Source organism: Cyclopterus lumpus, chromosome 22 (genome assembly GCF_009769545.1).
Source record: "Cyclopterus lumpus isolate fCycLum1 chromosome 22, fCycLum1.pri, whole genome shotgun sequence".
In the NCBI taxonomy this organism is placed as follows: Eukaryota; Metazoa; Chordata; class Actinopteri; order Perciformes; family Cyclopteridae; genus Cyclopterus; species Cyclopterus lumpus.
In genome coordinates this window covers 21,367,654-21,394,330 of record NC_046987.1, presented here as the reverse complement: position 1 = coordinate 21,394,330, position 26,677 = coordinate 21,367,654, and the positions used below count along the sequence as shown (strand labels likewise).

Below are 26,677 nucleotides of genomic sequence, written 5' to 3'. Positions count from 1 at the left end.
GAATGAGCGCCGCTGGAATATGAATGAGACGCCTTCCTGCTCCACTTGAATAAAAGAGAAAACATCTTCACTTCTGCTCTCGTGTTTGTTTCAGGTTTTTTTTTTTTTTTTTTCCAGGGAGAGGTTTTCCAAAATTTGAAAGAAAATTGCTAATTATTCCACTTCTGCGATGAGAATATGACTTCATCGAGAGAAGTGGGGGTGGGAGGAGCCGATTACACGACCGGGCGCCATTAAACGAGGACGGGATGACGTCATTAAAAGAGTCAAAAGCTCAAAAAGTAGAAAACATGTTGGAAATATGACGTCGCTGTTTGTTTTGTGTATTAATGTGAAGAAGATGACAGTTTTCACTTTCACTTGCTTTTCATCGCCTCAGCCGAGCATTAAAAAAAACAAACACATGTTCAGCATTCATACAGATTGGATGCCTGTTTTCTTACTTTGTGGCGACAAAACTTCAACCGTGACTCTCGTGGCTTTTTTCTGTATTTTGTGCGTTAACACAGCCGTTTAGAGGAGAGAACATCTGCGTTTCAGGGTCACGTTCAAATTAAAGTGGCATCTAGTGGCGAGGTTGCAGATTGCAGTGTGGGGAAACTACGGTGGCCTTCAGGTCAAATCATGAAAGCCAGTGTTTGATTTGTCCGTTCTGGGCTACTGTAGAAAACAAGACTGCCATGTGGCATAAAACCACAACCTTTCTTATTGTCAGGTTATTTATCCATGAATGAAAACACAGTTATGATAATGATTTAAAATTCCTGCCAATAAATCCTAAACACTTTAAATGATGGAAACTTCCAGTTTGTGAACCTTTATAAATCTGAATAGTAAACATTTCCTGGTTATTTCTTCTAAAATCCACTTACAAGCACGAGTTAGATTACCGACTTGAGTTTGCATGGAGATAAATAAAACCACATATTGTGACTTACTATGATGAATCACGATGGAGGTGGAAGTGAAGTGAGGATGTGTCAGTGATTTAATGCTTTGTACTGCATGTGAACGCAATGTCACGTTGAGTTATTGACTCGTGGATTATTACCGTTTGATTGTTTAGTTTCTGACATCGTCATATATAAAAACCTCCATTCTGGTTTTGTTGGTTTGCGAACACAACATGCGCAGCACGTTGCTTCGTTTGCATTTCCACCTTCAGTCAGAACTCTCCTTTGATTTGCCAGCCAGTAAAAAGAAAAGCAAGATTTAGAAATGACAAGTCACGCACACGCACACGCACACGCACACGCACACACACACGCACGCACGCCTCTAATTTTTGTGCACTTTCTAACACAACATTTCACTATAAAAACTAAACTGCAGCTCCGTCGTCTCCCAGCAGAACAAAAAGCTATAATTGTGGAACGTCTTCTGCAAAGACGAGTTCCTGCATGGAACCTTCGAATCCATCAAAGCTTTGAACGCGGCAAAGAAACACTGAAACATTTCATTTCTTTACCACTTGAAAACTGGTTTTCGGCCTCCAAAAAGCCGCTGAGTTTGTTCCTCTTGCCGAGAGCCGATAAATAACCAGCTTTGTTTGATGGGACGGTGGTGGAGTGGTGCTCTGAGGGGTCCTTGAATCCCCCGGAGCCACATGCAGCATCCTGTGCACAGATCAAATCCTTCCTCCAGTGTAAAGGAATAAACTCCCTTTCCTCTTAAAAAGCCTAAATCTGGGGCGGCGTTACGCCTCCAGCAGGAAGTGCCAGCGGCAGACCTGCTGTCCTCGACTCTCCTTCATGTCCTGCCAGTGGAGCTGCTCCTCCTCGCCGCTGCTGTTCTGGCCCAGAGCGATCCAGCCCACCATCTCCTTGCGCTTCATGCTGCGCCGGTTGTAGATGGAGACCAGCAGCGTGACGTCCGACAGCTGGAACAGCGCCACCTGGAAGATGAAGGTCTCCTTGTAGACCGGGTTGGGCTGACCGCGACGCACCGACGTCTTGCAGCGAGAGATCTCCTGACCCACCGAGTTCAGCAGGGTCAGGCAGCCGTAGGTGTCTGGAAGAGGGGGGGAGGGAGAGGGGGGGGGGGAAGAGGGGAGGAGGGAGAATGAAGAGGGGAGGAGAGGGAAGGAAGAGGGGGGAGGAAGAGAGGAGGAAGAGGGGAGGAAGAGGGGAGGAGGGAGAATGAAGAGGGGAGGAGAGGGAAGGAAGAGGGGGGAGGAAGAGGGGGAGGGGAGGAAGAGAGGAGGAAGAGGGGAGGAGGAAGAAGGGAGGAAGAGGGGTAGGAGGAGGGGGGAGGAAGAGGAAGAGGGTGAAGAACAAATAAACGTGAACCTTTTTCTGTCATGTTATCTGATATAAACGTAGTTGTGTAAATGAGGTTGAACAGCAGACCTGGCGGTCTGTGGAGGGCCAGGTTCCTGAAGTGGCTCCCCTTGATGAGCTCCACAGACATGCGCCCCGTGGTGGCGTTGTAGGTGAGGCCCACCAGCAGCTCGGGGACGCCGCCGTGCGCCAGCGACTGCGTGGACGAGGCGCTGTCGCTCTGAGACACCGCGGACAGACTCAGCTGGGAGTCCAAGCTCTGAAGGGGGGAGAGACGGGCACGCTGAGCAACGTGGACAATCCTCACGCACAAAGACCCCCAGAAAAGGGGGAGGAAGCTCTCACCTTGAGGTTGCTGCGAGGCTCCAGCACCAGCGTGGTCTCCACCGCGCCGCCGTCCGCGTCCATCCCGCCCAAACGCAGCACCTTCTCGCCCATCATCTTCTCGCGGGACATCCGGGACGCCCCGAGCGCGTACAGCCGGAAGCGGACGGCCGACGCGCTCAGCTCCGACGGCTCCAGGCGCGAGAAGCGGAACGTCTCGTTGAAGACCGGCAGCGAGCCCTTCTGCACCGCCGTGCGGTGCCGTTGCTTCTTGGCGGGCAGCAGGACCATGTGCACCTGCCAGGAGTCCATGCCGCTGCGGGCCTTGTCCGGGATGTCCCGCGCTGAGATCACCGACACCAGCAGCTTCTCCGCGTCGGCGCGGTACTCCAGGCAGAGGACCAGGTCTCCGCATTTGGAGATGGGGAGTCGAGGGGAAGTGGTCGCCGGCTCCTGGGGCTGCTCTTGCTGAGGAGGTTGGGGACGGGGAGAATGACACGAGTCAAGGAAAACTGGACTCAACAAACGAGATGGACACGCTCATCAGAGGGCCGTTCCCCCTGTTTACAGTCTTTATGCTAAGCTAAGCTAAACAATCTAACAGGAAGTAAACGATCTAACAGGAAGTAAACAATCTAACTGGAAGTAAACAATATAACAGGAAGTCAACGATCTAACAGGAAGTCAACAATCTAACAGGAAGTAAACAATCTAACAGAAAGTAAACGATCTAACAGGAAGTAAACGATATAACAGGAAGTAAACAATCTAACAGGAAGTAAACAATCTAACAGGAAGTAAACAATCTAACAGAAAGTAAACGATATAACAGGAAGTCAACGATCTAACTGGAAGTAAACGATAAAACAGGAAGTCAACGATCTAACAGGAAGTCAACGATCTAACAGAAAGTAAACAATCTAACAGGAAGTAAACGTTCTAACAGGAAGTAAACAATCTAACAGAAAGTAAAGGATCTAACTGGAAGTAAACAATATAACAGGAAGTCAACGATTTAACAGGAAGTCAACGATCTAACAGAAAGTAAACAATCTAACAGAAAGTAAACGATCTAACAGGAAGTCAACGATCTAACTGGAAGTAAACAATATAACAGGAAGTCAACGATTTAACAGGAAGTCAACGATCTAACAGAAAGTAAACAATCTAACAGAAAGTAAACGATCTAACAGGAAGTCAACGATCTAACTGGAAGTAAACGATAAAACAGGAAGTAAACAATATAACAGGAAGTAAACAAACTAACAGGAAGTAAATGAATTAGCAGGAAGTAAACAATCTAACAGGAAGTAAACGATCTAACTGGAAGTAAACAATATAACAGGAAGTCAACGATCTAACAGGAAGTCAACGATCTAACAGAAAGTCAACGATCTAACAGGAAGTAAACAATCTAACAGGAAGTAAACAATCTAACTGGAAGTAAACGATATAACAGGAAGTCAACGATCTAACAGGAAGTAAACAATCTAACAGAAAGTAAACGATCTAACAGGAAGTAAACGATCTAACAGGAAGTAAACAATATAACTGGAAGTAAATGATCTAACAGGAAGTAAACAAACTAACAGGAAGTAAATGATCTAGCAGGAAGTAAACAATCTAACAGGAAATAAATGATCTAGCAGGAAGTAAACAATCTAACAGGAAGTAAATGATCTAGCAGGAAGTAAACAATCTAACAGGAAATAAACGATATAACTGGAAGTCAACGATCTAACAGGAAGTCAACGATCTAACAGAAAGTCAACGATCTAACAGGAAGTAAACAATCTAACAGGAAGTAAACAATCTAACAGAAAGTAAACGATCTAACTGGAAGTAAACAATATAACTGGAAGTAAAGGATCTAACAGGAAGTAAACGATCTAACAGGAAGTCAACGATCTAACAGAAAGTAAACGATCTAACTGGAAGTAAACAATCTAACAGGAAGTAAACGATCTAACTGGAAGTAAACGATCTAACTGGAAGTAAACGATCTAACTGGAAGTAAACAATCTAACAGGAAGTAAACAATCTAACAGGAAGTAAACGATCTAACTGGAAGTAAACGATCTAACTGGAAGTAAACAATCTAACAGAAAGTAAAGGATCTAACTGGAAGTAAACGATCTAACTGGAAGTAAACAATATAACTGGAAGTAAACAATCTAACTGGAAGTAAACAATCTAACAGGAAGTAAACAATCTAACAGGAAGTAAACGATCTAACTGGAAGTAAACAATCTAACTGGAAGTAAACAATCTAACAGAAAGTAAAGGATCTAACTGGAAGTAAACGATCTAACTGGAAGTAAACAATATAACTGGAAGTAAAGGATCTAACAGGAAGTAAACGATCTAACTGGAAGTAAAGGATCTAACTGGAAGTAAAGGATCTAACAGTTGACTGACTGCATTCGTGTTTGTACTAATATTAGCCTGCAGTACTTCTCTTGTTGAGATAGCAGTACTATTAGCAGCATAAGTACTAGCTTTAGCAATAATATATATATACATATATATATATATATGTATTATAATATATATATATATATATATATTGTGTAAATAAACTACAACATCTCTGCAGCGCCACTGATCCAAAACCCGTTCGCTATTTCTGAAGAGTTTCTAGATGTCAGTGTCACCCTGTGTGTGCGTGTGTGTGTGTGTGTGTGTGTGTGCGTGTGTGTGTGTGTGTGTGTGTGTGTGCGTCAGTGCGTACGTGTGTGTGCGTGTGTGTGTGTGTGTGTGTGGGGGGGGAGGTGTTTGCTGCACAGATTGCTCCCAATTTCAAAGTGTGATTTGGTGACTGAGAGAGGTGGTTAGATTCTACATTCCCACTCTCCTACATGGACCAACACACACACACACACACACACACACACACACGTGCTTCTGCAGCTAAAGGAAATATAAACTATTTATACGAAACCTCGAGGAGCCGTGTTTGGTTTGTTTCTTCCAAAATGAACCTGAGAGGACAACATGGCAGAGTGATAATCCTCTCACAGCTGGGTGATGGTGATGATGAAGAAATTGTGAAATGGTGTTTTGTCTTTTGGATCGTGAGGCCTCAACATCGGGATGTCAGATAATAATAATAATTTGGTATTCATCTTCTTAACTACATCTGCAATCATTCAAGGCTCCCAGTTTTATTTGACAAAAAGCTCTTGTTTCTTTCCAGGAACTGAAAGCATATAAAGCTTCAATAGCCAGTAAATTCATCTAATAAAAACAACCACCATGTTTCCTCCCGTGTACTCCACAAGAGGCCGAAATTTACCTTTTAACGGTTTTCTGATATTAGTCCTTCTGGTCTGGTTGTATAGAAGTCTGTTTTAAAGCTGCATTCTCTCTACTGACCACCAGGGGGCGACTCCTCTGGTTGTATAGAAGTCTATGCTTCATGTGTTAAAGCTGCATTCTCTCTACTGACCACCAGGGGGCGACTCCTCTGGTTGTATAGAAGTCTATGCTTCATGTGTTAAAGCTGCATTCTCTCTCCTGACCACCAGGGGGCAACTCCTCTGGTTGTATAGAAGTCTATGCTTCATGTGTTATAGCTGCATTATCTCTCCTGACCACCAGGGGGCGACTCCTCTGGTTGTATAGAAGTCTATGCTTCATGTGTTAAAGCTGCATTCTCTCTACTGACCACCAGGAGGCGATTGACAGGAAAAATGTACGGAACAAAGTTGGATACTTCCGGCCTCTAAAGCACCAAACGGGGGGGGAGTGGCAGAGTGTCTGCAGTACCTCGGGGGTCCAGGTGGAGGAGCTGTCCGTGGCGTCTTTGTTGTCGCAATCCGCGGCGTTCTCCATCTCCTCGCTGCCGTCTGCGGCCTGCTGGTTCACGCTCGGGGCGGGACTCTCCCTGGCGCCCGACGACGCTCTCTCGCTCTCCACCCTGGCGACCGACGACGCCCTCTCGCTCTCCTCCACGTGGACCGATGGCGCCCTCTCGCTCTCCTCCCTGGCGACCGACGACGCCCTCTCGCTCTCCTCCACGGCGGCGGAGAGCGGGTCCTGGAAACCCGGCCGGACGCTCTCAGCCTCCATGTCTGCAGGAGGGAGGAAAGTCAGCATTAGGCTCCTCTGGCTTTAAATCTGTGGGCATGAGGAGGGACGCATGTTTTCATATCTAATGAGTTCAAAACTAATTAGGTTTCCACATTTGCAAGTAATTAAAATGATTAAGCAGTTGAATTAACATGAACATCTTTCCAACTTTAACTTTAACCTTATTTTTCATGATGTCTCTTGCTCTAAATCTTTTATTATTTTTTTGCACCCTGCTGAGGTGAGAACCTCCCCGTTGGGCAAGAACCTCCCCGTTGGGCAAGAACCTCCCCGTGGGGCGAGAACCTCCTCGGCGAGAACCTCCCCATGAGAACCTCTCCGGTGAGAACCTCCCCGGCAAGAACCTCCCTGTGAGAACCTCCCCGTGAGAACCTCCCCGTGAGAACCTCCCCGTGAGAACCTCCCCGTGAGAACCTCCCCATGAGAACCTCCCCGGTCAGCGCGCCGGAGGCGATATTGAGCAATCCGTCACACCGTGGCTTCCCCCCCGAAACGGGAACCAGCCGTATCGGACCGATCAATAGCAGTTATGTCCAATTCACCGTCATTAAGGTCGGCCTGACCGTTCGACCACGGGGACGGGCTGAGGTGAGTCATCGGCGTGTGTGTGTGTGTGTGTGTGTGTGTGTGTGTGTGTGTGTGTGTGAGTGTGTGTTAAAGATGGAATATGAATACCAGGTGAGACGGAGTGACCCCAACTGAACAATGTCGCCAACAACCAGCTGCTCGATGATAATTAGTTTGGTTAGCACGTTAGCACGTTAGCAGCGTAGAGAAGCTCGTAAATTAAATCAAATCTCTCAAAAAGTGAAGTGTTTTTATAGTTAATAAACCTTTTTTTTAAACTGAGGAAACAAGGAAGAGAGGAGAGAAGAAAAAGACAGGAAAGGAGAGGGGGAAACGAGAAAGAAAGGATAAGAAACAAGGATGAGAGGAGAGGAGGAAACAAGGAAGAAAGGAGAAGAGAAAACAATGATGAAAAGAGAGGAAGAAACAAGGAAGAAAGGAGAAGAGAAAACAATGATGAAAAGAGAGGAAGAAAGGAGAAGAGAAAACAATGATGAAAAGAGAGGAAGAAACAAGGAAGAAAGAGGGAAGAAAGGAGAGCGGGAAACAAGGAAGAAAGGAGAAGAAGAAACAAGGAAGAAAAGAGGAGGAAACAAGGAAGAAAGGAGAGGAGGAAACAATGAAGAAAGGAGAAGAAGAAACAAGGAAGAAAAGAGGAGGAAACAAGGAAGAAAGGAGAGGAGGAAACAATGAAGAAAGGAGAAGAAGAAACAGGGAAGAAAGGAGAGGAGGAAACAAGGAAGAAAGGAGAGGAGGAAACAATGAAGAAAGGAGAAGAAGAAACAGGGAAGAAAGGAGAGGAGGAAACAAGGAAGAAAGGACAGGAGGAAACAGGGAAGAAAGGAGAAGAAGAAACAAGGAAGAAATTAGAGGAATAAACAGGGAAGAGAGGAGAGCAGGAAACAAGGAAGAGAGGAGAGGAGGAAAGTGGGAAGAAAGGAGAGGAGGAAACAAAGGAGAATGGAGAGGAATACATAAGGAATACAGGAGAGAAAGAAACAATGAAGAGAGGAGAGGAATACACAATGAAGAAAGGAGGGGAGGAAACAATGATGAAAAGAGAGGAAGAAAGAATGAAGAAAGGGAAGAAAGGAGAGGAGGAAAGAGGGAAGAAAGGAGAGGAAGAAAAGAAAGGAAGAAACAGGGAAGCAAGGAGAGGAAGAAACAAGGAAGAGAGGAGAGGAGGAAACAAGGAAGAGAGAGGAAGAAACAAGGAAGAGAGAGGCGGAAACAAGGAAGAGAGGAGAGGAGGAAACAAGGAAGAGACAGGAGGAAACAAGGAAGAGAGGAGAGGAGGAAACAAGGAAGAGAGAGGCGGAAACAAGGAAGAGAGGAGAGGAGGAAACAAGGAAGAGAGAAAAGCAGGAAACAAGTAAGAGCGGAGAGGAGGAAAGAGGGAAGAAAGGAGAGGAAGAAACAGGTAAGAAAGGAGAGGATGAAACAAAGAAAGAAAGGAGAGGAAGAAACAAGGAAGAAATGAGAGGAAGAAACAAGGAAGAAAGGAGAGGAGGAAACAAAGAAGAGAGAGGAGGAAACAAGGAAGAAAGGAGAGGAAGAAACAAGGAAGAAAGGAGAGGCGGAAACAAGGAAGAGAGAGAAGGAAACAAGGAAGAGAAAGAAAGGAGAGGAAGAAAGAGCGAAGAAAGGAGAGGAAGAAAGAGGGAAGAAAGGAGAGGAGGAAAGAGGGAAGAAAGGAGAGGCGGAAACAAGGAAGAGAGAGAAGGAAACAAGGAAGAGAAAGAAAGGAGATGAAGAAAGAGGGAAGAAAGGAGAGGAAGAAAGAGGGAAGAGAGGAGAGGAGGAAACGATTCGTGCTGTTGTGCCTTCAGAGGAACTCCAGTTCTAGTGTTCTTGTGACTTTAAATCCCGTTTCCGTGTTTCTTTCCCGTTTCATTCATTCACGTTTCTGCAGGTCAGCGTGTGAATAAACTTCACCGCCAGATAACGACGACGGAAAAAGTGACATAAATAACACGCTCACGTTTTATATCTATATCACGGCTCTTAAAAAACACCAGAAACCAGCCGACGGCTAACGAGCGTCCTAATTGATGGCGACGGCTAACGAGCGTCCTAATTGATGGCGACGGCTAACGAGCGTCCTAATTGATGCTCTAAATACGGTATTTTGTGGCCTTTTGGCTCGTTGACACCGGGACGCATTAGTTGGACCGGTTGTTTCTGTTTGTCTGAGTTTGTAGTTTCAAGCTGCCGAGAGATCAAAACCGTGAGTCTCAGAGTCACCAGGTGGCCAGAAGAAGAACGTTTTCTACTTTTTATTCATTCTATATTTTTTTTTACAAATTTCCGTTTAACAAACATTTGCTCTGACGTGTGGGAGCGAACAGCTGGAGGCAAACAATCGGGTTTGTTTTGATTTCCTTTTGAACAAACAGAAACATAGTTGGACAAATAAAATAACTGCTGAGGACCAAACACATGGCTAGATGAGAAATATGAAAAACTAATAGTTTGAGAAACAAGAATATATACATTATTATTAATGTATTTTATATGAATAAAAATGTTATTTAATTTTAATTTACTGGAATTTGAATTTGAATTTACTGGAATTTGAATTTGAATTTACTGGAATTTGAATTTGAATTTACTGGAATTTTAATTCATTGGAATTTTAATTCATTGGAATTTTAATTTACTGGAATTTTAATTTAAATTTACTGGAATTTTAATTTAAATTTACTGGAATTTTAATTTACTGGAATTTTAATTTACTGGAATTTTAATTCATTGGAATTTTAATTCATTGGAATTTTAATTTACTGGAATTTAAATTTTAATTTACTGGAATTTTAATTTTAATTTACTGGAATTTTAATTTTAATTTACTGGAATTTTAATTTTAATTTACTGGAATTTTAATTTACTGGAATTTTAATTTACTGGAATTTTAATTTTAATTTACTGGAATTTTACTTTACTGGAATTTTAATTTACTGGAATTTTAATTTACTGGAATTTTAATTTTAATTTTAATTTTGTTAACCTTCACAGTCGGACGGCTCCGTGCTTCCCTCCTCCTGGTCTGACAGGCGACTGAACTTGTGGCGTCGGCCGAGCGACGTCTGCGGCTCGCCGACGATCGCCGACACCGCCGACGTACGAAAACTCTGCGACCGCGACACCGAGATCTCAAACTGCTTTAGGACCTCGTCTTCACTGTCAGAGGAGCTGCCGCCATCGTCATCATCATCATCATCGTCACCGAAGCTGCTCACTGAAGGGAGAAAAACACAGGGAGACACACGGGGTGATGAAGAGGAGAAGCTGGGAAGGAGAGGAGAAAGAGGGGAGGCGAAGCGAGAAGAGGAAGAAAAGAGAGGAGAGGAGGATACAAGAAAGAAAGTATAGGAAACGGAAAAAAGTTGTCACTGAAAGAAGAACGTCCACCAGCGTCCCGCCATGCAGACCGGAACATGAACCTGTAACAAGCCAATCACATCTCTTGAGATATTTACATAATAATAATAATAAGTCTATGCTTCATGTGTTAAAGCTGCATTCTCTCTCCTGACCACCAGGGGGCGACTCCTCTGGTTGTATAGAAGTCTATGCTTCATGTGTTAAAGCTGCATTCTCTCTCCTGACCACCAGGGGGCGACTCCTCTGGTTGTATAGAAGTCTATGCTTCATGTGTTAAAGCTGCATTCTCTCTCCTGACCACCAGGGGGCGACTCCTCTGGTTGTATAGAAGTCTATATAAATGACTCTACTTCTCTTGATTTATTCCCTCAGTAAACATTGTAAACATTAGTTTTTGGTCTCAATCTCTAGTTTCAAGTCTTCTTCAATACAGCGTGATGTTCATTTAGTAAATTATGGTCATTTAGAGTCAAACAGACCATAAAGCAGGGGATGCTTTAGGGGCGGGGTTACAAAGTGATTGACAGGCCTCTACCAGAGACGTATACGGCGTCTCTGTCACTACTCAGTCCTAATATGGTCACTTCCTGTTCACTGGTCGCTCTCTGGTGAAATAAATAAAACTTGTTCACACTTAGCATCATAATTTGACCATTATCGGATAGCAACAGCTGAATGAGTGACGTGGGAGCAAACAACCCCCCCCCTCCCCCCCCTACTCCAGCTTTACCTGAGCCGGTCGCCACGGTTACCACTTCAGTGGCTCAGTGATCGTATGACACACGCACGCACACACACACGCACGCACGCACACCCGTACGCACACACGCGCACACGCACACACACGCGCACGCACGCACACACGTACGCACACACACACACACACACACACACACGCACACACACACGCACACACACGCACGCAGACACGCACGCACACACGCACACGCACGCACGCACGCACGCACGCACGCACGCACACACACACACGCACACACACGCACGCACGCACGCACACACACACACGCACACACACACGCACACACAAGCACGCACACACACGCACACACACACACACACACTGCAGTAAAAGTACTAACACCACGCTGTGTTATCAGCTAAATGTAGTAAAGGGGTAATAAAATCTGTTTTAAACCACTTCTAACAGTCTATGTGACGTCTTCTTTTACTGCTTCTTTTTTGTTGTTGTTATTAATTCATTTTTTATTTTGTTTTCTAGTTCATCATTTTAGTTATTTATTTTTATTTATTTGTATTTATACATTTTTTGTCTGTCAGCATCTCCTGTAGTTTTTGAAGGTGCTTATAATTAAAGTCAATAATACCTTTACCAGCTAAATGTTTAACTATTACAGCCGATATATATTTACTGCCGCATATCAACTGTCATTTGTTGTATAAAAAAGTACAATATTTACCTCTTAGTAGACGTAGCTTGAATTTGTCGACGCAGCACTTGAATACATGTGAGAGTTTCACCAGTGAAACTATTTAAATGGTGTTTGATTTCGTTTGATTAAAACAGAACTGAACTACTACTTCGCCCGTTTGAGTCCCAACAGGATGTGGTGTTTGTTCTGGAAACCGACTGGAAATACCCGAAGCTCACCTGCTGCAGGTGGAGTCAACAAACTCTGTGTTTGCTCACCGACTGAGTCACAGTCTCCACCTGGATTCAAACCGCTGGCGTCATGGAGGAAGCTCCACTGTAACAACTATTCTACAAGTTACTGTCATATTTTGTAGTTTCACTCATAATCTTGAAACAAAATTGAGAGTGTTTCGATTGAGTCTTAACGGCTCTCAACATGGCGACCCCAATGATGCTAACAGGGTTTACTGGGTTTACTAGTGTGTGTGTGGGGGGAAGCTATCGTTGTAGTCAGAGCCGTTTTCATACAAATAAACTGAAGTCCAGCTCCGTGCTGCTCCTTCAAACATGGTTTTCACTTGATACCGGCAGCTTTGGGGGGAATCATTAGGACATTGACCCTTCGCTAAGTCCCAAACGCAGACCGGCCAATCGGAGCTCCAGACCAGAGTGGACTCATCTCACGGGTCCTTCATGGTCAGAGGATTTTGGAGCTCGTCATGGAGAGGCGCTTCCATTCCATTATCCCTGAACTGCTAATCCTAGTTAGGGGGGGGGGGGGGGCGATCCCAGCTGGCATCGGGGGCGAAGGCGGGGTTCACCTGGACAGGTTCGCCGGTTTGTCGCAGGGCACGAGTAGAGACAGACCACCGGTCACGCTCACACCACGAGCTTCACCTAAGCTGCATGTCTTTGGACTGTGGGAGGAAGCCGGAGAACCAACAGGCTACCACTGGGAGAACCAACAGGCTGCCACTGGGAGAACGTGCAAACGTGCCACTGGGAGAACGTGCAAACGTGCCACTGGGAGAACGTGCAAACGTGCCACTGGGAGAACGTGCAAACGTGCCACTGGGAGAACGTGCAAACGTGTCACTGGGAGAACGTGCAAACGTGTCACTGGGAGAACGTGTAAACGTGCCACTGGGAGAACGTGCAAACGTGCCACTGGGAGAACGTGCAAACGTGCCACTGGGAGAACGTGCAAACGTGCCACTGGGAGAACGTGCAAACGTGCCACTGGGAGAACGTGCAAACGTGCCACTGGGAGAACGTGCAAACGTGTCACTGGGAGAACGTGCAAACGTGCCACTGGGAGAACGTGCAAACTTTCACTGAATCAGTTCGACATCCTGGAGTAGCAGCAGAAGGGGGCGGGGCTTATGATTATGTAACCACAAAAAAAGGCTTTGTTATATTATTTAACGTCACAATGAAAAAACTATTAAGGCAGGGAGTTAAGGGCTTTGTGTTCACATTCGTAACCTTTGCTCTGGATGTTCGCTGTGTTTGACAAGTGGGTGGAAAGAAAAGAGTCTCAACATTCTTCAAGGTTTTTGTAATGTTCATATTTCCAGTGTGAGCTGCTGCACAGCTTCCTGGCTGCTGACTTACTCGACACACACACACACACACACACACACACACACGCACACACACACACACGTGTTTTATTTCTGGACTTAATTGGATGCCAACGGGAGCCACGTGCTCTCCGAGAGGTTTCGGGTAACATAAAAAAGGTTGAACCTTGACGAGAAGATTTATTTTGGAAATAATCTTATTATCCATCTTTATGAGAGAGGCAGAGATGAGAAGATTTATATGTACATATGTTAAGTGAACATTAATTTACGGCGTGAATACAATTAATCTAGCTGATTTATCGAACTGGAAAACTCGACTATTTTTTTTTTTTGAAGAATCGTTCCAGACTTTTGTTTCCGAGTCTAAATGAAAGTAAGCGTTGAAAGAAGCCGATAAGACGTCGTTTTAAAAAAAATTCTGCTGACGAAGATCATGTGACATGACAGAAAGCTCCAGAGCGGCCGCTTAATGAAACCTTAGGTTGCCAGGTCTGCTGCCGCATTGAGCGAGGACTCAAAGCTGGAGAATTCTTTATTGCATCAGACACATCTGTTTTTGTGAACATCCTTTTTAGTGAAAAACAATCTTTATTAAGGTTTATTAATCTTTTCTTTCCTGTATTTTGTTGTCATATAAATCCTTTAAAAGACGGAGAGAGAAAATGCAGGTTAAGAGAATGAATGAATATATATATATATATATATAGATATACTGTATATATTCATGAATGCATATATATATGCATGAATATATGTATATATATATATAAAATGCAAGTTAAGAGAATGAATGAATATATATATATATATATATACATATAAATGAATATATATATATATATATACTGTATATATTCATGAATGAATATACATGCATGAATATATGTATATATATTAATTTATATATATATATATATATATATATAAATAAATGAATATATATATATATATATATATATATATATATATATACTGTATATATTCATGAATGAATATATATATGCATGAATATATGTATATATATATATATTAATTGATATATATATAAATGAATATATATATATACTGTATATATTCATGAATATATATGCATGAATATATATATATATATATATAATGCAAGTTAAGAGAATGAATGAATATATGTATATATATATTCATTCTCTTAACTTGCATTATATATATATAATATATATATTCAACATGATATGGTTAGTGTTTAACAATGTGACTAACTATTATTTTTATTATATTAAAAAAACTTAATAAATGGCATAAGCACGTGGGAAAGCATGGAAATATAAAAAAACAAGTTTCCTAAACTGCAATTAAAAAAACCTTAAATGTATATTAGGGTATACATTCGCTCACCGAGCCCCTGGCGCGTATTCTTCCGGGCGGGGTGGCGATGCTCCAGACACGGCATGCCGCCGACGCGCGAGAAACACAGCTTCTTGTTGATGAAGAGGAAGAGGACGGCCAGAGCCACGATGAAGACGCCCACCGCCGACAGGAAGCCGATGGCCTCTGCGGGTACTGGCAGGAGGAGGGAGAGGGAGAGGGGACACACAATGATACACTGATCAGACCACACAAACAGGCAGTCTGGATACACACACACACACACACACACACACACACGCACACACACACACACGCGGTACATGTGATGCACACAGACAGAACAAGTGACACTTTAGTATTTGAGTTACCCTCGGTGCCTTGCTCAAGAGCAGACTCAGTGTAAAACATTTAAATAAACCAGCAACTGTGCAGCTGCTGGGGGGGGGGGGGGGGTGGGGAGGCCAGCTGCTAAGTGCCTTGCTCAAGAGCACGCCGATGGTTTTATCAAGCAAAAACGTAAAACATGTATTTCTACTGAATTTATTGATCAGTTTTTTTCTTTTTACAGCATCCTCAACCAAGGCCCAGTCTATATTCGAGCGACACAACTTACTGTTAATAGCTTCTCTTTCTCAGTTTTTTTTAACTTTATTTATTGACAGATTTGCACAAAACGTCATAGTATTTTAGAATATATTCTTATATTCTTATATATTGTATCATGTGGGTACACCACTAAACTAACTGACAGTGAGCTGTTTAGCTGACAGTGAGCTAGTTAGCTGACCATGAGCTAGTTAGCTGAACGTGAGCTAGTTAGCTGACCGTAAGCTAGTTAGCTGACCGTGAGTTGACAGATTTGCACAAAACGTCATAATATTTTAGAATATATTCTTATATTCTTATATATTGTATCATGTGGGTACACCACTAAACTAACTGACAGTGAGCTGTTTAGCTGACAGTGAGCTAGTTAGCTGACCATGAGCTAGTTAGCTGACCGTGAGCTAGTTAGCTGACCATGAGCTGTTTAGCTGACAGTGAGCTAGTTAGCTGACCGTGAGCTGTTTAGCTGATAGTGAGCTAGTTAGCTGACCGTGAGCTAGTTAGCTGACCATGAGCTGTTTAGCTGACAGTGAGCTAGTCAGCTGACTGTGAGCTAGTCAGCTGACTGTGAGCTAGTTAGCTGACCGTGAGCTGTTTAGCTGATAGTGAGCTAGTTAGATGACCGTGAGCTAGTTAGATGACCGTGAGCTAGTTAGATGACTGTGAGCTAGTTAGCTGACCGTGAGCTGTTTAGCTGATAGTGAGCTAGTTAGCTGACTGTGAGCTGTTTAGCTGACAATGAGCTAGTTAACTGACCGTGAGCTAGTTAGCTGACAGTGAGCTAGTTAGCTGACAGTGAGCTGTTTAGCTGACCGTGAGCTAGTAAGATGACCGTGAGCTAGTCAGCTGAATGTGAGCTAGTCAGCTGAATGTGAGCTAGTCAGCTGACTGTGAGCTAGTCAGCTGACTGTGAGCTAGTTAGATGGCCGTGAGCTAGTTAGCTGACAGTGAACTAGTTAGATAACTCTGAGCTAGTCAGCTGACCGTGAGCTAGTTAGATGGCCGTGAGCTAGTTAGCTGACCGCGCTAACGTTGTGTCAAGCTATGGGTTTGATGTCCAGAAAAAACACGTCAGACATGGCAACAACTCATGATTTTAATATTTTTTTCCCTGCAAAATTAAGGAAAGATACACAAAAAATTACACTTTTTAGCAAAAAACAATAAAGGTTTGATCGCAGACTCTGAAAGAATTAAAAAATATTAAATTGAATTAAAATATAAAAGAAGAAGAAAGAGTGACAGAAAATAGAGTGACAGGAGGATGAAGAAGAGATGGAAGAAATAAACGTAAACAGCAGGTGGAGAGAAGTCAGACATTAGGGAGAGGCAGAAACAGAATGAAAAGAGGAGTGAAAAGTCGGCGCGAGGGAAACCAGATTGATTGACAACCAGACGGGAGAAAACAAAACGGAGAGTAAACAAACAAGAGCAGGAAGAGAGAAGCTGAAGAGGAGACGAGGCGTACTACTCTGCTCTCAACGAGGCGGCGGAGACTCAACACGGATGAATAGAAAACACATTTATAGCTGTGTGTGTGTGTGTGTGTGTGTGTGTGTGTGTGTGTGTGTGTGTGTGTGTGTGTGTGTGTGTGTGTAGGGGGGAGGGGTGGGGGTCGCTTCTGTCTCCCGTTTCCATGGTAACGTCTCGGAGAGCAGAGAAGTGAATCAATGTGAGCAAGCAGAAACAAGTGCACATCCTACTGGGAAAGCAAGGACTCGACGGTGTGTGTGTGTGTGTGTGTGTGTGTGTGTGCGTGTGTGTGTGTGTGTGTGTCGTACTATTATGAGTTTCATGTATTTCAAACACCACCTTGTGCTTTTATTCCTCTCTCTCTCTCTTCACGCCGCTCTCTGTCATTTTTAGAAACTGAGTCTCCCACGCTGTACAGATGCACCGTGTCAATCTGCAGCCGGAAAAAAACATCCACACACATTGCCAAGCAACAGTGTGTAGGTGTGCGCGCGCGTGTGTGTGTGTATGTGTGTAGGTGTGTGTGTAGGTGTGTGTGGTGGCGAAATAATGAGCAACAACAGCAGCTGGTTTAATCCATCCTTTCACATGCAGCAGTATTTGCATCAGTGGTGGAAGAAGTACTCAAATCATTGACTTAAAGGTATCTTATCTTTAATGTTTCAAGCACCTGGAAATACGACTTAACGGTCGTTTTTTTTCTTTTGTCCATTATGCTGTTTTTCCTCTGCAGTAAATGACTTATAAACACATTGCTGGTAAAGACACGATTACAAGTGGTGTGTTTGTGTGATTTCTTTGTGGAGAAACTCTAAACTAATCGATGCATGCTTGTAAAGGGGTAAATGATGCATAACTTTGTCCTTTTAATCTGATATTCTGTTGTAACATCTGGGACTACAGATGAGAAATGGCCTCTTGGCTAACTCGGGCACATTTACAGGAATGTTTTATTTAATGTGCACTGTCCCTGCCAAATAAATCAATATAATTAACTCTTGGTACAATAGCTGCTACCTTTGTCTTAAAATGCTGCCTGAGAAAGAGGCCACAACATCCCCAAACCGCTCAACCAAAAACCTACTTTATGACATAAAACATGCAGTTTTTGTCTTATTAAAACACAAATAACAGGACAATCTCTGGACCCACTTCCTTAATGTTCAGCTGCTGCTGGAACAACTACGATTGCATCCGGAGGTATAATAAATCTTTCGGGACTAAGATCTCTTTGGGGAAAAACAGGGCATCAAAAGCCGACTGTGAATACGAGTGTTAATCAATTTGAAACGAACACAGAGTGACAGTAGATGTCTGGACGGTGTGTTCAGGTGCCCGCTGTAAAGTGGAGTTTCCCCTCTCAGCTGCTGCGACAGTCACAGACACACTGAGCTTAGTGTTGAAGACCCAGAGAGTCTCCTACTGTCCGCAGCCAGATGGACAGGAAGTCTGGCCTCACACCTGCTGCACACACACACACACGCACACACACATGCACACACACAGACACACACACACACACACACACACACGCACACGCACACACACGATGGCTCTTACTCTACACAAACAACATCACGTCTTAAAATAGCTTGTTTTGTCCCCTTTATGTTTAAATGTCTTTTGATTTTATCGAATTAGAACTATATAATATTTCTTTTAGATCATGTGACAGAGAGACGTGGGACTCTGTGGAGCGCACATAAAATAAAAGTTATTAAGTGATACTTGAAGACGTCAACTGCTGCTGCCTCTCTAATGTAAATAATGATATAAAATAATGAATAACGTTAAAAACAAACTATCCTCCAAAAGGTTCCCCCGGTTGCTTCGCTTCATATGCGGAGAACTTAAAGCTCTTAACGAACTCTGACCTCAACAAAAACAGAAACCATTATTCCTAATAGTCCGATTATTAATAAATCCATGCACATTTTGAATGTTTGCCTCCTCTTTCTTTTGGCCTTCACTGAACCGGGAGCTTTTTTTCGGTTTGTTTTTCACTCCCACAGACAAAATCTGGAAAACACTCGTCTCGTCCTCCAAAACAGAGACGTTCAGATGGAGGTTTGATGTGAAGGTTTCACCAACATTATCCTCATGTCCCGAGTTGTTATTGATCTGATCATCAAGTACAAGCTAGCTGGGGTTGAGCTCAGGTTCTTCTGCTGTTTAAGTCTATTTACGTGTATTTGTCACGATAGAAACACTCGACCTTAAAGCGTTACGTTATGACCACCGGCTTGAATCCAGTTATGTGTGACATCACTACATTGTGCGTAGCATAGTAACTGAATTCATCCAAAATTGACGACAACGTACCCGTACTTTCCTCACTTATTCATCCCATCCACATTACACTACACATAGTCAACCCAACAACATTGTTGCAATATTAATATTCAAGTATTTGGTAAAAAATATGGTGACAGACGTCGTGTTTCGTTTTGCAACCAAATCTTCCATTTCTGTTCCGCGACAGGTTTCTCTTGTAGATTATAGAAAAAAAAACGAGAACACTACAAAAATGTTGTAGCATGATGCGTTAAATTCGCCTTACTTGGCATCGCACATCACCATGACGATGCTGAAACTATATATATCGCGGAGGCTGCAACCTCCGATGTGGAAGTGTCTTAAAGCTGCATTCTCTCTCCTGACCACCAGAGGGCGACTACTCTGGTTGTATAGAAGTCAATGCTTCATGTGTTAAAGCTGCAGTCTCTCTCCTGACCACCAGGGGGCGACTCCTCTGGTTCTATAGAAGTCTATGCTTCATGTCTTAAAGCTGCATTCTCTCTACTGACCACCAGGGGGCGACTCCTCTGGTTGTATAGAAGTCTATGTTTCATGTGTTAAAGCTGCATTCTCTCTCCTGACCACCAGGGGGCGACTCCTCTGGTTGTATAGAAGTCTATGCTTCATGTGTTAAAGCTGCATTCTCTCTCCTGACCACCAGGGGGCGACTCCTCTGGTTGTATAGAAGTCTATGCTTCATGTGTTAAAGCTGCATTCTCTCTCCTGACCACCAGGGGGCGACTCCTCTGGTTGTATAGAAGTCTATGCTTCACGTGTTAAAGCTGCATTCTCTCTCCTGACCACCAGGGGGCGACTCCTCTGGTTGTATAGAAGTCTATGCTTCACGTGTTAAAGCTGCATTCTCTCTCCTGACCACCAGGGGGCGACTCCTCTGGTTGTATAGAAGTCTATGCTTCACGTGTTAAAGCTGCATTCTCTCTCCTGACCACCAGGGGGCGACTCCTCTGGTTGTATAGAAGTCTATGCTTCATGTGTTAAAGCTGCATTCTCTCTCCTGACCACCAGGGGGCGACTCCTCTGGTTGTATAGAAGTCTATATAAATTACTCTACTTCTCTTGATGTATTCCCTCAGTAAACATTGTAAACATGAGTTTTTGGTCTCAATCTCTAGTTTCAAGTCTTCTTCAATACAGCGTGATGTTCATTTAGAGTCAAACGGACCATAAAGCTGGGTGTGTTTTAGGGCGGGGCTAATAGTGATTGACAAGTCTCTACCAGAGACGTATACGGAGTCTCTACATCACTCCTCCACAGTCCAGATATGATCACTTCCTGTAAAAACAACAACATTGTAACCAAATTTGTATGTAAATTGCCAAATTTCAGTCAGTCCACAAACCAACGGGTGGCGTCACGACAACTACGTCCACTTCTCATCAGTCTACGGTGGCGTGCAGCGTTACCATTTCCATATGCAAAATACACAAAAAGGTTTTTTTTTCCCTTTGGGGACCGTGGACACCGGAAATCTCTCCTCCCCATTTTGTCTTTCTCTGAAAATGTTAAAGGACAGACGAGCTGACACGTGACGTTCACTGACTGTTGTTGTTATCGGTACTGATCAACCCAGAGACATCAGCACACCGTGTTTTCAGTCTGAATCAAACCCATTGACCACCAGGCAAGAGCACGCACACGCACACACACACACACACCTGAAAAAAATATAGTTTCCCTGGAAACAGCCCAGTGGCTCTGTTAAGGTATGATAGTGAGGCATGAGTGTGCCTTTTCCCACCCACATGTAAGACGGCCTCACGTTGCCATGGCGCCGCCCGTCTGCTCGCCCCGATTGGCCGAGGACGATGACGTTGAGACGAAGAGACGGTGAACAAGAAGAAGTCGAGAGGAGAGAAGCTCAGAGTGGAGAGCTTAAATATACGCTTCCATGTTGGAAACGTATATTTAAAAAACAACCGTTGATCTCGTTGACTTTCACCCGTCTTGTTGTTTCCATCTGAAACCGAATGAGCTAAAAAGGAGAGCTTCAGAAACGTGTGAATGAAGATGAAATAATATAATATACAACTATGTAAAAAATACATTAGAACTTTATTTATCCATCCCGAGGGGATTTGTTTTGATCCGGCAATTTTCATAATTATTATTATCTTTTTATTGTTATTATCTTTATTATGTATTATTGTTATTATTATTATTAATATTTATTTTGATTTACATATTGATCATCAGAGCCAGAAAACTGAGCTTTACAACACTGATGCTGAGGCGCCACCTGCTGGTTACAAGCTGCACGACACCTGGACCACATGACTGAACCCATAACTCTCAAATAAATAAATAATAACTATCATTTAGATTTTAAAATCTAATAGAGTACATTTCATAAAACTTGACTAAAGAGAGATTAATAAAATAACATAATTGTTTCACTTATTTTCTATATAAAGATGATTATTTATGTGTATATCTGACAAGCGACCTATTAATTAGTTAAGTTATAGAAATGGGTCGGACCGCAGTATTGTTATGTATGTTTTATGTTTTATACTATATTTAGTATTTTTAATGTAATTTTTATTGGCTATTCTTGTTTTGTTTGATCATTATTTGCAAAAGAATAAATCGGTAATCTGAAACATGACAAGAGTTGTTGTTTTGTATCAGAGGTCAAAGGTCAAAGGGTCAAACCATTAATTTATTTCTTAACAATGCAATATGTGAGCTTATCTTTGTGTTTCTACCGAAATATTATACATGTTACTTATGAATAAAACACCAACAAGTTCATACAAGTTCAGATGAAACAATTAGTCCATTAATTAGTCGATTAAATGGGGAGTATCAATGGTAATGTTAATACTGAGTAAAAATGTTTTTAATTCTTTTAATAATTTAAATAGTGTGAATCCATTGGTAATAATGTTGAGGTTTGGACTAAACACACATTTTGTAATAAATTATAATATATATATATATAGTAGAACAGTTTGAACACTTTAACTACATTTTACTGATTAAACTGACACGTTGTTTTTACTTTTTTCTGAAGTAAAAGATCGCATTGATCGAATGTTGGAACACAAGCCAGAAAGTAGAATAAAACAGAAAAAAACAGCTGAAAATTAAACCATTTAGCAGATGAGAAACGGGGCTCAACCACCACCATCACCACCATCATCATCATCATCCTCATCATCATCACCTCCATAGTTTTCAGGAGGAAGACGCTCAAATCCAAACTCACAATCTCCCTCCGTTGCAGACTCACTAGTTCCTCCTTTGCTCGACATGGCTTCGCTTCTTCGCCTCCTCTTCGCCTCCTCTTCGCCTCCTCTCCTCGTTCCAGATCCTTTCTACTCTCTCCCTTTTCTGTCTTCTCCCCACAATCCAGAGGACAGACCTTCCTCGGTCGCCGGGTAAAGTCTGAGCCGTCACTCGGCGCTGGCTTCCTGCCTCCCAGTGGGCGAGTCTTCCTGAACGCCACCGAGAACACAACAGCCGAGAGGAAAGCGGCGCAGGACAATGAGGACCGGCTGGTGAAGCCTCCTTGTGCAAAGAGTGGCACCCTCGGGGCGAAATGTGTTACAATTAATTATGATGTTTCATAAGAAATATATTAATGAGTGTTTTCACAAAGCCTTATAGGGTGAAACACATGTTTGGAGACGCGAGGAGGACCTTTAAGAGGCTTCAGAGGACCTTTAAGAGGCTTGAGAGGTTCCCAAAGTAGAGGAGACAAAGAGGGCTTGTGGTCGCTCTCATCTCCCACCCGACAAAACAAAGCCCAGGAATTAAAGTGATCGCTTCACGAAGATATCTAGCAACCGGAAAGTTCTGAAAAGGTTCCTAAATCACTCCTCGCGAGACACCTTTTTCGTCTTGGTTGGGAGATTTCTGAGAGTTCGTTAACACGACCCCAAGAACTGCTAAAAATGCAGTTTTCAATACTAGAATTTCTTTAAAGGGATTTTAAGGAAGCATGAAGCTAGAAACACTGAGACTTAAAAGTTAGTATGAAGAACTTTAACTTTGTGTTCATTCTGGCGCCCCGTGTGGACTAAAGTGGTAGTGCCTCTAAGCACCAGGGTCCCTTTAGAAAACCTCTCATTTTACTGCAGCAGGGTCTGACAGTCTGGAGGTTCTGGTGAACCTGCATGGTGTCATCTGGTTTCACCAGGATCCGACCCGGTGGCTCCGATGAGGAGCTTTAAGAAGAACTCTCTAGAACCAGACCATCATCTCTCTGGTGGTCTGTTTTCTGAGTCTATAGATGACCAGGACTAACTTAAGACCAGGTGAAAGGTCTACACCGTAACTTTAAATTGGCGATAAAGGTTTTAGTGTTAGCCAGCGTGTCGTTCTAACTCAAACTATTTAAATCTCTTCCCCACGGAGAAATCTTTCTGTGGCTTCATCCATCCGCCCGCCGAGCGAAGACAACGTGTCTGGAACCGACCGGTTTCCCATCAACGTCCCCGGTGCTTCGAACAAACAGGAACAAACAGGGATTACGTTTCATTTCCCGTCAGCGGCGATAAATGTGACCCACGAGCTCCCCGCCGCCCTCAGAGAGCCATGAATTAGACGTGGAAGCGGTCGGTAACTGGGCCACAAGAGGCAGAAGCAGCCTGACGCACGAGGCCGGCCGACCGCCTCCTCGTGCGTAATGCAGCGCTTCGATGGCCTCTTTGAATCCCGACCGCACTCGTCACGCGTTGTGGAGCGGGTCAGGAGGTCGTGTCCGAGTGGAATATCGGTGTTTGAGTTCCACTACAGCGTCCTGGTTTGGTCACGAGTCCTGAAGTCTACGAATGTTCTCGTGCGTTTAGATTCACAGGCGTTGAATCATCGAGTATCAACGTTTTGGCCGTCGCCATCTTGTTTTTTTTTTTTTTTTTGCAACCAGTGAACAGGAAGTGACCGTATCTGGACTGTGGAGAAACACTGTATGTCGACCTGTCAATAACCTTTTAGTCCCGCCCCTAAAGCATTCCCTGGTTTATGGTCTGTTTGACTCTAAATGTCCATAATTTACTAAATGAACATCATTCTGTATTGAAGAAGACTTGAAACTAGAGATTGAGACCAAAAACTAATGTTTACAATGTTTACTGAGGGAATACATCAAGAGAAGTAGAGTCATTTATATAGACTTCTATACAACCAGAGGAGTCGCCCCCTGGTGGTCAGGAGAGAGAATGCAGCTTTAACACATGAAGCATAGACTTCTATACAACCAGAGGAGGCGCCCCCTGGTGGTCAGGAGAGAGAATGCAGCTTTAACACATGAAGCATTGACTTCTATACAACCAGAGGAGTCGCCCCCTGGTGGTCAGGAGAGAGAATGCAGCTTTAACACATGAAGCATAGACTTCTATACAACCAGAGGAGTCGCCCCCTGGTGGTCAGGAGAGAGAATGCAGCTTTAACACATGAAGCATAGACTTCTATACAACCAGAGGAGTCACCCCCTGGTGGTCAGGAGAGAGAATGCAGCTTTAACACATGAAGCATAGACTTCTATACAACCAGAGGAGTCGCCCCCTGGTCCCCTGGTGGTCAGGAGAGAGAATGCAGCTTTAACACATGAAGCATATACTTCTATACAACCAGAGGAGTCGCCCCCTAGTGGTCAGGAGAGAGAATGCAGCTTTAACACATGAAGCATAGACTTCTATACAACCAGAGGAGTCGCCCCCTGGTGGTCAGTAGAGAGAATGCAGCTTTAACACATGAAGTATAACTTCTATACAACCAGAGGAGTCGCCCCCTGGTTGTCGATCAGGTACTTTGATCTCTACTCTCACACATTTGGAATATTTACAACTGTGAAATGGTCTATTATGGGATGTTATCAACATTGCATTCTTGTCTTCATTTGTTTGTCACTATCTGCTTATCTAGGAGGACGGAAACATATGAAAATATCAATAGATTATTCATGTAAATCATTTATCAGGTAAAAAGACGCCGGTTATTTATTCTTAAATTTGAAGATGTGCTTGCTCTTGTCATTTTACAATGCTGTAAATATAATAACTTGAATTTTTAAATGGTTCATAACCAAAATAAGTAAAGTCTGTTTAAGGTTCATTAATTATCTAGGTGGTATATGTTTGAAATCACTGGACTATAGGTTAAATTAAAGACTTCATCGTACATCCGAAAAGCATTAAAAAATATATTTTTGAAGCTTTTTCATTTATTATTTCATTGAATATAAAAATTGCACTTTTAGCTTCTTTTAGTTTCAATTCAAGCCGCTCAGCTGCTGAATTTACTTTGTGGCATCACTCAAACTATTATTGTTTTTTAAATTATTATTTGTATATTAATGCTGCAGCTCCAGGTGGAGCGAATTTACTTGTAATTATTCATATTGGTAGTTTAATCTGCAACAATGCAACATTTTACATGTAAAATATTAATCTGTAAAATAACCTGTAACTGCATTTGTCAAATATTTATTAAGTATAAATTAGATGGAAATAGTTATAGGTGCACCCACTACAAATACTGCCTTATATGAAGTATAATAGCAGAATAATATTAATAATTTTAATATTAATAATATTAATAATAAAACACACAGTAAAAGATACCACGGGCTCCTCTGCAGGCCTGCATCACGAAACATCAAACGGACCCCGTGTCATAACCACTGAGGTGAATTTGCATAAACAAATCAAAAAACCGGAATATCTCGTGATTTTAAATGAAGAGGGACGGGGCCACGAAGAGGCAGCGAGCCGCTCTGCGGGGAGCAGCACCGCGGCCACATATCGAGGCCCCGACGGGGCAACACAAATGAATACAATGCAGCTCGGTGTTTGGTCAAAGAACAACATAGAATGACTTGGCCTACGCATCTGGTCGCTATCAGTCAGCCAGACACCCAGAAAGAAACAGGAGCCTGAAAGCAGCATCCATCCTCCGGCTCTGACATGGAGGGGGGGGGGGGGTCAACCTAAGGCGACCACGGGGTGAGAGACGGTCCTACTTACTGTCCGAGGCCATGGCTGCGGCTTGTTTCCCCCTCAGACTACCAGCGGAACCGAGGCAGCAGCATCCCCGCAGCTCCCCGTCCTCCAGACCCGCAACGATCTGCAGCCACACAGCGGTGAACGGTGACGCCTTCAGGTGCTGCGGGAAACATCCACACTCAAGAGGGTTTCTACGCATTTTTAAAACAATTATTTTTACCATTTGGTTATTTTAACCTTATAATTACCGATTGTTCTTTTCATCACTCATTAAATTAGTGATTCGTGTACTAAAGTCGCGACATAAGTTGCTTAAATTCATCTAATTTCGGAAAGAACATGAGAACATTTACCTTTCACAG

At 43.2% G+C, this 26,677-nt stretch overlaps 1 protein-coding gene across 1 annotated transcript; it reads right to left on the bottom strand.

Moving 5' to 3' along the window:
* Nucleotides 1–88: 88 nt before the first annotated feature.
* On the bottom strand, nucleotides 89–26,407 carry syt16 (synaptotagmin XVI). The gene is made up of 7 exons (XM_034562902.1): nucleotides 26,337–26,407; nucleotides 14,997–15,161; nucleotides 10,270–10,500; nucleotides 6,372–6,676; nucleotides 2,625–3,071; nucleotides 2,349–2,538; nucleotides 89–2,010 (listed from the first exon to the last, which is right to left on the bottom strand). Exons 1-7 carry the CDS (start codon nucleotides 26,347–26,349, stop codon nucleotides 1,697–1,699), a joined length of 1,665 nt encoding a protein of 554 aa, XP_034418793.1. The 5' UTR covers nucleotides 26,350–26,407; the 3' UTR covers nucleotides 89–1,696.
* Nucleotides 26,408–26,677: the final 270 nt, after the last annotated feature.